The sequence below is a fragment of the Lycorma delicatula genome, chromosome 11, assembly GCF_047948215.1.
Source record: "Lycorma delicatula isolate Av1 chromosome 11, ASM4794821v1, whole genome shotgun sequence".
NCBI lineage: Eukaryota > Metazoa > Arthropoda > Insecta > Hemiptera > Fulgoridae > Lycorma > Lycorma delicatula.
The window spans coordinates 13,726,453-13,738,856 of NC_134465.1; the positions used below are offsets into that span (position 1 = coordinate 13,726,453).

At 30.1% G+C, this 12,404-nt stretch overlaps 1 protein-coding gene across 5 annotated transcripts in view; it reads right to left on the minus strand.

Annotated features, from left to right (window-relative positions):
- The window catches only part of Bap170 (Brahma associated protein 170kD), a 278,139-nt gene that overhangs the window by 114,237 nt on the left and 151,498 nt on the right, over nt 1-12,404 (minus strand). For all 5 annotated transcript variants that reach the window (XR_012758142.1, XR_012758143.1, XM_075378240.1 and 2 more), the window contains exon 6: nt 10,108-10,793. Coding sequence is in view for 3 of the 5 variants with exons in the window: in XM_075378240.1 (XP_075234355.1) it covers nt 10,108-10,793 (686 nt within the window). In the remaining 2 variants the exon portion in view is untranslated. The remainder of the gene's footprint in view (nt 1-10,107; nt 10,794-12,404) is intronic.

Sequence of the window (12,404 nt, forward strand, 5' to 3'; positions counted from 1 at the left end):
ATAGTGCTCTCTCACTCTCTCCCTCACAGCCTTGCATGCAGCTTCCTATGTGCACAACAGCTAACACCACACCACTGGAACTGTGAAGCGCACAGTTCCATACAAAGATTTTTATATGTTTTTCATAAACTGGGGGATGGCTACAGAGATTAAGCTTAAGGATTATATACTGTGGAAGTATAAAGAAAGAATTAAAGAAAACAGGATTCATTATATTAAATGTTATTGATAATATAAAGTGAAAATAAGGGGTGCTGCAGTTACACGTTGCTATATGCGAGCCGCCATTACAGATAATCAATGTTTTTCTTTGTCTAGTCAAAATTAAATTAAAAATATTTCTTATATACAATATTTTTGATTATCACAATATGTAAAAAAAAAATTATATCCATCTCTATAATGTGAACTTTTAACGCTTCAACAAATTTTTCTTTTTAAAGATAATCAAATAAAGGATAACAGAGCAGCAATATTAATAACTGATGTACAATTACATAAACCTAAGCATTCAAAACAAAAAAGCTATCAACAAATTTTTTTTCCGATAAAATATTCACCATAATGACCTAATATAATAGATAAATTACAGGATCACATTAATTTATTATATTAAAATTTTAGAAATTACGCTTAATTTTAGGTCACATACTGACCAATATAAAATTAAATTTAAAACAGGTCTGAATCGATCCAATAAGCACCTTAACTGATAATTTGACTAGTTGCATTATCTGTGGATAATAGGATTCTTTGGTTCCACAAGCACAAAAAAGAGAGCAACTGCCATAATTCAAAAGCTGGCATCGGCATGACATCACACATAGAACCAGGATAGCAGCTAACCAAAGTTCTCATCAAATTAATATGAAGAATAAGAAACAAAGGATAAGAAAGTGGAAAAGAGAAGAGGGAGGGGATAATAACTCAGAGGACCTGTCTCTGATCAAAGTAGTTCACAGTCTCATTAACTAATTGACCTCAAATGATTCTTATCTTGAATTTACTAAATACACAACAGTTTAAGAAAATTGATAAAAACTATCAGAGACTGAGCTAACTTTTTCCAATCAAGTGCATTCAGATACGTAGATGTAGAACGACGATGAAGTTATTTGAGAACTAGGTAAGTTTTTAATAATTTTCACCTTAAAAATTGTAAATGATTTACAGTTTTGTAAATCAAATGATTTACAAATGATTGAATGGTTGTGTAAATGATTTAATCATGGTTTTGTATATTGATCACAGTACACCATAGTGTCAAAATCAAACAGAAAATCCTTCATTTCTACATTTTCAACAATTAAACATTTCTATAACGACAGATACCAAACCTATGAAGCTAATATTTTGAAATAAGTATTTTTTGTAAATGGTAAATGATGTCAGTCAGTTATTCCTGTACAAAAGTGAAAACATTTACTTTATATATACACATGCACACACCACATGCGCACACACGCTCATATTTTAAATAGAATTTCCAAAATTACTTATCTGATTACAAAATGGTGAATAACAACAATACTGTGGGCACCGAAATTATTGGTAAATTCACCCGGTTTCTTTCTTCAAGAAAGCTTAAAGTTTTTTGTTCAAGAGAGGTAAAAAACTGTTGCATTCCTCCATAACAATTTTTATATTTAGAAAAACACTGTGGGATGTTCTGTAGTATCTCCTACAGTTCACAAAATTTTCAGAATGCTGATCAGTAATCTTTTTTATTTCCTGATGTGTAAACAACTGAGGGAAGAATAAATGTAAATCAGCAAATCCATGATGGAAGAGAATTTAACACTATTAACACACTTTTTAAAATGAAAAGAAATCCGGTCCCTGTATCTCATGCAAATAAAAAACAGCCTGCATTACAATATATACTTCTGAAAAATGCTTGCAGTTACACGCATACAAGGTGTTAGCAGTATAATCAATTACATCACCAGATGAAAGTCTAATATCATGATAACTTTGCAATAAAGATTCTATTCTAAACATGGGAATGGTTACATAAATCATTTTAGATGAGGTAACATTTTACACTGTTTGTATGGTGAACAGAAATAATACTCGTACATGAAAACAGAGGAAAAAACAAGATATTTGTTGAACATGAGGACAGGTACTGAAAACATACGGACAGTCCAAAAACAACTTATAGCATAGTTTATGCACAATAAAATCATCAAACCATTCTTTTAATAAACATGCCAAGATGCAAACTTTTCAGGATCTTAGATCAGATGAAATGTAATGAACCAACACATATCATAGCTCTACTAGATTTATTTGACAAGGATGATGTCAGACATGTTTCACAAGAGCAAGTCAATAATTATCTGCAATGTATTTTGCTTTCACATTTTGTTGGCAACACTGCTGATTATGCATGCAGATGCTATCGTGTTTCCGACTTCTGCACAGATTTGAAATTGCTATGTTCTATTATCACAACTAAAATGTTAATCGTGGCTGCTCTGCTTTCCATTTGTACCAAAGAAGTGCAGCGTTAGTAATCCATTTTTTGTGGTCTGAAGATCTACCAGGAGCTGATATCTATACCAGACTTTTAGCACAATATGGGAATAGTATTAGGGTTTGCAAAAATAGAGGGCTTATGAATGAATTGAAAAATTCAAAAATAGTCACATTTGAATTTGAAACGTTATAAATGAAAAAGAAGCTAAATGCCTGACTAGAGTAAGACATCAAAAATGTTCAGCGAGTACCTATTATCGGTTCTGAAAAACAAGAAAATGACTGATGAAATAGTCAATTAGAAATATGAAATAGACAAATAGTCTACAAATTAAATTAGTCTTAGTTGCACTTACGAAATCATTCACAATAGTAAATGAAGTTTGTGTAAGATAGGTCCCAAAACAGCTCACAATACTGCAGAAACAAATGAGCTTCAAATGAGCGTCAAATGACCATCATCAAAATTTGGCCTGCTATGACTTTCTTGGAGGGAATCATCATGGCGGTCTACTATTTCGAGCTAGAGAATGAAAGACTATGGAAATATCAACATCGTCTACCTTGAAACATTTCAAAGACAACTGTCAGTAAGAAAACTGAAGTTAACAATTTTTTGCAACTCACAAGGCCCACATAGGAAACCACACAAGGATAAATAGTCAAAAGTATTTGTTTTGTTGCGTGACAATGCCCATCTGCATACAGTTAAAGCCCTCCATAGGGAGGGCTTGAGGTATTGGCTCATTTTCCATATAATCCTAATCTCACTTTTTTACACCATCACCTATAATTAGAACTGAATAAAACAGTACGTGTTTGATTTGTTGCTCAACAAAAAACCTTTTTTTTCTGAAAAGCAGCTTGTGGCAGTACTGGAGCAAGTTACAAAACCAAATGAATTATGTTGAAAAAAGATGTCATTGTAAGTGTTTTTTTTTAATTTAAATAAAATTTACAATTGCACTGAAGATAATTATAAACTCATCCTTATGTAAATCTCAAGTGACAGAGTAATAAATACTCCCAGCACTGCAGAATTACTGTCGGTATTATTACTATTCTTTCAGAGGTGTTAGTTTACACAAAGTCAAAAATTGATGTTCTTCAAGCCAAAACATGTACTTATTCATGATAGTTTATTAGTACTGTAACAAATCAGGAGGTATATTTTGCATTGACCAAGTTTTTATTATATTTTTAAAATTATATCGCATAAAATCCTAAACTGACATAAAATTATACAATAGAACTCCATGAAGGTGCTTGTTTTAATTATAGTCTGCTGTTTTCTGAACAAATACACTATAACAGTCCAACTGGCATAAGTTTAAGCTACTGTAAATTTTTAGTGAGACTATCATAATCATGAATGAAGGCTGTACTGTTTTTTAACCTAATTGTCCATGGGAGGAGCTAAAAAACAAAATATAATACTGTAACGAGTAGAGAAACTTCCATAATGAAAAAATAAAGAAAAAAGAATCTAGAAGGAACTAAAAAGGAATCTTTCAACAAAAGGCCCTTTAGAGAAGAGAGTAAAAATCACAGAATAAAAATTATTACACTTGAACGATCAAAAGGATGGGTCAGGTACTGGTACTGCAGGTCAGCAGATATAAATACTGCCAGACACCTGAAGAGTGACAACTCTTCAAGTTCAAGTTCAGTGCAGCATGTGATAAAAGCAATCACAGGAAGTTTGGTAGCAATTGAAGAGTGTCATCATGAGTATTCCATTATGTAAAGCGGTTGAAAACAAAAAGCTCTTCAGTGAAGTTATTTGTGAACAGGAGTAAGGTGACAGTATTCTATTCCTTTATAAATTGTAAGGTAGTTCTTTTGTAAACAATAAGTAAATAAAACCAGCAGAAAGTGAATAATATGAACTTTAGACTGTTCTCCATTTTTATCTTATTGTTAACACAATACCAATTTTTATTAGTTATAATGTGCATAATAAATCACAATTATATTTTAGTAATTATTATTTAATCGCTATTGTATTAATTTAGTATTTAATTTTAATTACTATTGCGTACATTATAAACTATTTAAGAGTAATACATTATATTTATAAGAAATTTTTTCATGTGCTATCTCTCAATATCATTGTCAAACTGCAAAAACGTGATGATACATTAAAAGCTAAGAAACAAAATACAATACATTAAAATAATCAAAAGAGAAAAATCTGTTTTTGCTTTTATCTTATAATCCTAAAGGTGGCAATCTTCTTTTACAGCTGCTCTAGGTTTCCAGCAGACATAAACAAATAATATTACGCTCATATATAGGCTAAAATTTAGTAATCCTAACTTTTTATGGCCCAGCTGTAGCCGACAAGTAATATCAACAATTCAGATACTGTCAGTACTTAACAAATATATATATAAATATTTTGTTTGTACAGGTTTGTTTGTACCAAAACCTGCACCAGATTCATTTCACAAACCTATCTAAAGGTACATGATTACGTTAATTTTATTTATTATTTTATTAAACTGACAAAATAATCCTCATTTTCACATTTCTAACATCAACAACTTTACTTATACGCAAGTAGTAAGGGCAAAGAATATTAAGTTTATACAATGCATTCGGTTTACTTATGTTTCTAGTTGTTTTGGACACATTACACAAGTTCAACAATATTTTACCAACAGATGTACAAAATCAAATGTATCTTTCTTTTCTTTTTTCTAAAATTAAATTAAAAAATTAATTTTTATTTTTTTATTCAAATAAATTAATCTGTTCAGTATTATATTTAATAATCCAGGCAATATCTTTTTTAAAATGGGCGTATTTGGACTTTTTACATGATTGCTAATTTTTGCTTTAATGCTTCTGGAATATCATCAGAAATGATTATTTTGTTATGCATAGTTGAAAAAGGTGCGGTTAAATTTTTTTATTAAAATGTAAAAACAAAAAGGATCACAAAATTATCAATTTTATTCTCCTATTTTCCTAGATAACTTGATCGAAAAATACATTATTACTGATGGAAAAATAGCAATAACCATTAAAAAAATGAAAAAAAATTTTCTGGGAATTTTTTTCAAGTACTTATACGTACAACCTTCAGATAGTGCCTCAAAGAACTTTTTGATATGATAAAGCAACACACCAATTTTCAACAAAATCGGTAGGACAGTTTTTGCACAATCATTTTGTAATTAAGATTTTTTTTAAAATGCAAATTTTCCAAATCGTGTAGAACCTGAAATAAAGTCTCTAGCTGCTTGAAAATTTAAACACACATGTGAAATCTAAACAAAAATTTCAATTTTTTTTTATTTGGGAGCCTCAAATCAGAAGTTATTTTAGTGACTTTAGTGTTTAACAAAATACAGGAACACTCATACACCAGAACCATTCGGATAAAATTAAATTTTAAGAAAATAATTTCCTAGCGATAATAAATTTAAAAAAGAACTTTTAAAATTGTTTAAAAAATACTACGATACTATAATAGAGTTATAGCTCATAACTCTAAATAAACAAGGTTGCAATTTCTAGGAAGGGGTAAAAATGTTTGGTAAACTATTTTTTCAAGAAATACTAAAGACAAGGAACTATAAAAAACTAAAATTTTTACATTTTAAATGCACCGGGTAACTTGAGAGATGGATTTAAATTTAAGTTAAAAAAAGGCTTTTTGTTATTTCAGACCATTGTTGTGAGACTGACAAAAATTTTTATAACGGTTTGAAGGTCTATTGCTGTAGAAAATACAGATGCACACACTCCCATTAACTGTTTCTGTAGCACGATATCACTTAGTAAATATTTGAAATTTTATTTCAGTCAAAATTACCCCACCACCTCTTTTTCCAATTTTTGAAAAAATTTAATACATTTTCCTCTAAAAAGTATCTCTGAAAGGTAAGCATTATCTGCTTACCAAGATCGACAAAAACAGATTTTTTGGACTAGGGAGCGCATAAACATTTTTTTCAGATTATTTATGATTTATTTAATCTATTTTTGTTTTTTTAATAAAAACGTAATGTCTCGTTAAGGTACAAAACTTAAAAAATATAATTTTAGATTTTTTCTTTTACTCATCCTTTCCTATTATTACAGCTACAACTGCTATAGCAGCACATATTACTCTATATCACTCTTGCTATAGTCAGCAAAGTAAAATACCAGAGCAGACTGTATGAAACAGTTATTCATTTCTTAGCAAATTTACAACAGCCCAAAGCCAGGTGATTAGTGATGTCCAGTTGTTTGCTCTATTCAGTTTATTCTATAGTTAACGTAAGGATAAATCTACACGTGCTATAAATTATATTTTGCATTTATTCTGTCTTATTATAATAAAATTTATAATTTCATTTATATTTTTGTAGTTTATGAAAATTAATCTTCATATGTAATATAATAATTTACTTCTCCATTTATTAAAATATATTTGTATATTTATTAAAATTTGTACCTTACTTATTAAAATATCAATTTTTGTATGCACTAAAAATGCTTCACATTTTCATTCTGAATTTAAATTGACGGTTAAAGTTCCAGTCAAGCCCAGGAAATAGCGTGTCTAAGTAAATTAGAAATCGCATAGTTTTAGCGATTGTGTTGTTTTTGTAAGTCTATAACATTCATAAAGAAAAAAATTAGATCGTTTGATGAAGGTGAATATTCATTACAAACTACTAAAAAACACGAGAGAAAAACCAGTATTAGAATTAAGACGACTTTAGTAGGTGTGCACAGAGCCAAACTGTCCATGACTTTTATAAAAATGAAAAGTCTACAAAGATCAAGACTCAACTCTGTGAAAAATTAAATGAAAGTATAAACCGCACGGCAAACACAATTTAAGAAAAATACTGAAAACATTATAATACTTACAGAAGGAAATAGAAAATAAGAAACATATTAACTGAAATGTACGATGTAACAGCAATAACTATTGTGATACCTGAGAGCAACTAAGCAGAATAGAAAAGAGAAGTAACCAATCATATATTTAGACAAATTGTGAATTTTGTCTTCACACACATCCATTAAAGATCAGTCTGATAATAGTGGTAGCAGCTTCAAAAAAAGCCACTACACTGTAATCATCGATAAAATGACAATATGATAAAGCAAATCCCTCGTGACAGTCACATGCTAAAGCCAAAACTATGTCGTTAATAAAACTTAGAAAATTAAGAGTTCAGATAAAAAACAATCTGTACTGGATAACTTAATGAACTCATACAGACATATAATTCTTCACTTACTTCTGAGCATCACCTGGGACCTACATTATGTTGAGTTAATTTGAGGATTAGTGAAATGTTACAAATAGATTAGAAGATGCCACACTATATGAATTTGTGAAGAAAAAATTAATTTATTTAGAGGATGATCGATTTGCTATCTCTGTTAGAATAATAAGAACTGACTGACAAAGATTATCAAGTCAATCCGTATCAAGTGATGATCCGATGAGGGTTACTTGGCAGTTTTCAATTTTTTTAAATGTTATTCCACTATATATTGGCAGTCCACAACCAGTCTTTTTTTTATTTTTTTTTACCGGCCCACTTGTTAATGGCAGCCATTTTTGTTTAGCAGCATGTGCTAATTTTTGACTTTGCAGACATTAGTGTACTTCAATATTTGGACTGAAGTTTGCTAAAACGTTGCAACATACACATTCTTTTCATTAAATTTTCCTCATTTATATCCTTTACATTAAAAGCCTTAATAAAACTAATAATTTCTTAAATTTTGATATCAAACTTTGGAGGTCAATTTCATTTATTAGGTCTATTAAGGCGTTTAATGTAAAAGACCCAAATTAAAGAGGAAAATTTAATGAAAAAAATGTATGTTGCAATGTATTAGCAAAATCAAGTTCAAATATTGAATTTTACACTAATATCTGCAAAGCCAAAAATTAGCACGTGTTGCTAAGCAAAAATGGCTGCCAATAACAAGCGGGCTGGAATAAAAAAAAAAAAAAAAGACTGGTTGTGGACTGCCAATATATATTGGAATAACATATAACAAAAAAAAATTAAATTAAAAATGGTAAAACCAATCCGAAAAATTTTGTTTGGATCACTTCAAATGGATTGACTATTATGAGCAGAAGCACATCATAATACTACCATAGAAATTTTTATTATTACAAACAATTCTTCTAGTGAAAGCTGTAATGTGATGACGAGGAAGAATATCTCTAAGGACAAGAAAGGTAACAAATTCATTGCAAAACACTTTCTTTTATATAAAGTAAGTGAATAAATTATATTTTCTTAATATTATATAAGTCAAAATTGGATGCAAAATTTTGGATTTTTTTACGTTTAGGCCTCGTAAACTAACAACCTCTATCTTTACAGAATGTAAACTATTAGGAAACCCAAAAAAACTGATGTTAGAAAAATTTAGTAGTTAACTTCTGAATGCTAAACAGAAAGATTAGATGGAGATGATTAAAGAAAAGATTTAATTCTCATCCGGCAAACATAGACATGGCCAATACAAAAAAAAATGTATTTCAAATGGAGAATCAAATTATAAGCTAAAAAATGTATATTCATGGTAAGTTAATAAACAATTAGGCTGTAATATACTCTTCATATGTTTTTACAATGGTTAATACAATTACTTGAAATTAAAATTTTATAACCGCATAAAAAACTGAACTAGGTTTTATTGTAAACACCCAATATTGTTTAAATTTATTAAAACAAAATTTAGTTTACTTCCTGGATGATCCTCATCCTTGATCCGATTCAAAATTTATCCTTGTATTTCATAACAAATACGGTTAGAGTTAATAAGATTATAAATATGTTAAAGGAATACCAATAACTTCAACTCTTCCTATTTTTTTTTTTTTAAATAAACTTCATAACATTCTTAAAAAGATTTGTGATGAATAATTTTTTAAGTAAGCTAAGAAAAAACAAAAATCTCTCTTTTTCCAATATAATGATTTGAAAAGGCGTCAATCTAGAAGAAAACTGCATTTTTACAGAAAAAATTAAATTCATTCATTTTAATTTTGGTAAAATGTTATTCTAATATTCCTTTTCATACAAAAATTATAAATCTAAAAATTGTCCAAACATTTTTGAATATCCTTGATTTATGTACAGATTTCGCATACTTTTAATCGCTCTACCTCTAACAGTTTAAAATACAAATGGTTAAATATGTATGGTTAAAAATTTTGAAAAATTTTAAATGACCACCTTAATATAAATACTAATCAATAATGTTTATAAGTTGTTACACGACTCAAAACAGTAATATGTTAGCAGTTTTTCAAACTTTGATGTGGCTCCAGAAATTATATATGATTAACTAGATTTTGGTCCTGGGAGGCGATACAACTATCACAATCATCTTTTCTCTGCCTACCCCTTTCCCCTTTCCCCTTTCACTCTTTCACAGCCATTATCAGCTGTTTGGTGTAGGTTTGACCTCATTAAATCCTCCATGTTGAGGATCCTGAGACCATGAGATGATAAAGCCAAAATTTAAGAATGATAAGATCTGATTTTAGGATTTAATTCGGGCATAAAAACTTATGGTTGATATTTCTTCTTTCAGCAGAGTAAAAAGAAAATTAAAACAGTTATAAAAATAAATAACACATACCTTATCATCGAGACATCTTAGAAGTAATTCTTCATTACTTTCATTTTGTCCTAATTTGTTAAGAACTTCAACACAAGACAAAGCAACTGCCCTATCTTGAGATTCAAGTCCTTTATTAATAATATTTAATAACGGATCTAATATTAAATCAGAAAGAGTCACTTCACTAGCAACATTAGCCAACATATCAAGTCCCAACTGATGCAAACAGTTCCATCGCGATCCGCAACACAACATTATAAATCTAAGGAACGTAATGTCTTTACCCATAATAACAACATTTTCTTCGGTAAATGATAAATTTCGTAATATCATAGCAATCTGTATAACCCTTTGTCCGAAATAATCTTGCGTACCCAAAGTCCTACCAAGACAAAATAATTCTTTATCTTCCGGCTGTAATCTAAGTCCAGCTTCTTCATCGCACATAATTACATCATCATCATTTCTCACTGTCGATTTGCTACTCATCGAAGTTCTTTTAGGTTCAGCACCATCAGTCTTCTTTAATTCATCATTTATTACATCATAATATCCAATATAGCGACACTTTTTCTTTTTTACATATTTTGATTCATCCAATAGCACTATAAGATCTTTGTCTTCCAACACATCAATCCAAAATTGGCTCATCGAATGACCTCTAACTTTGCTGTACTGCTCCATGAACAATTCTTTTGTGGATGCTGTAACAGAAAAACATAACATAAATTGATAACTCACAATATATTCACTTTAGGAAAGCTGTGCACATCCAAGCTTTTTGAGAAAAACAACATGACATAATGTCTACATGTGCTGGCTACTGACCCCCTCAAAGCAATATACAGGTAGGGCACTAAATTAAAACATATACTAAAAATAAAAATGTTCCCTACAAAATGGAATTTAGTGCAGCATTGTTCACCACTGAGATGAGTATATCATTTTTTTGATTTCTTTCCCTAACGTCATTCGGTTTACTTATTTACTTTTTTTTTTATTCTATATTTCTAAATTCTTCATTATCTCTTCTTTATATTACAACAAATTTCTGCAATTTTTTTCCAGAATTTACTATTTTTGCAGTTGAAATTTCATCTTCTCATTCTACTGCTACACGCATTTCATTTTTTTTAAAGAGCAAAACTGTTTAAATTAACAAATAACACAACCTAATTACTGTTTATAATAACACTTCTTTCTTTTTCTGATTAGCTTCTGGAATTACCGTAAGGTATTACTTCAAAGGAATGAGGATGATATGTATGAATGTTAATGAAGTGCAGTCTTACAGTCTCAGGTCAATCTTCCTAACCAACTGGGTTGGTCTAGTGGTGAACACGTCTTCCCAAATCAGCTGATTTGGAAGTTGAGAGTTCCAGAGTATTCAAGTCCTATCAAAGGCGGTTTATTATTTGTATACGGATTTGAATACTATATCATTCATACCTATGTTCTTTGGTGGTTGGTATTAAATTAACCACACATCTCAGGAATGATTGAATTGAGACTTTACAAGACTGCACTTCATTTACACTCATACATATCATCCTCATTCATCCTCCGAAGTAATATCTGAATGGTAATTTCCAGAGGCTAAACAGAAAAAAGAAGAAGAGGTCAATCATTCCTGAGATGTGTGGTTAATTGAAACCCAACCACCAAAGAACAACAGTATCCATGATCTACTATTCAGATCCATATACAAGTAACTGCCTTTGCAAGGATTTGAACCTTAGTACTCTCGACTTCAAAATCAGCTGATTTATGATAACTTATAATAATATTACCAATCATTAACTGTCATCGATATGAGAAGGTGGCTGAGAAGTAATGTATATAAGAATGAAATAAAAAGGGCATGAAACCACATTTTGTTGGCTACAAGACTTGTCAAATAATTTTATAGTTACCATTTAAAGTTATCATTTCTCCCTACAGTGAACCAGGTTTCTTATCCTATCATTCAGAATTCTATGGCCTTTACTGATACACCTCACCGAGTCCTTGACTTCCTTCACCATAGTGAAATGAGTACCCTGTGACTGTGGAACGGGTTTGAATTTTAATCTCACATGGGAGATGGTAGCATGCGATGGTTCTGGCCAAACATTAATCATGTCACAGGATTATCAGCTCAAATCAATTTTCGAACACAACAGATACATCTTCTCAAGTATTTTACCATCTTTATATACCATTTAGGATTCACAGTCAACCTGGTTTCTAGGAATTCTATCGCATGTGTATCTTTGGCAACACTGTTTACAGTTTTTTATACACAAGGTTGCTTTCCGAATTTCTTAAGAGTGTGA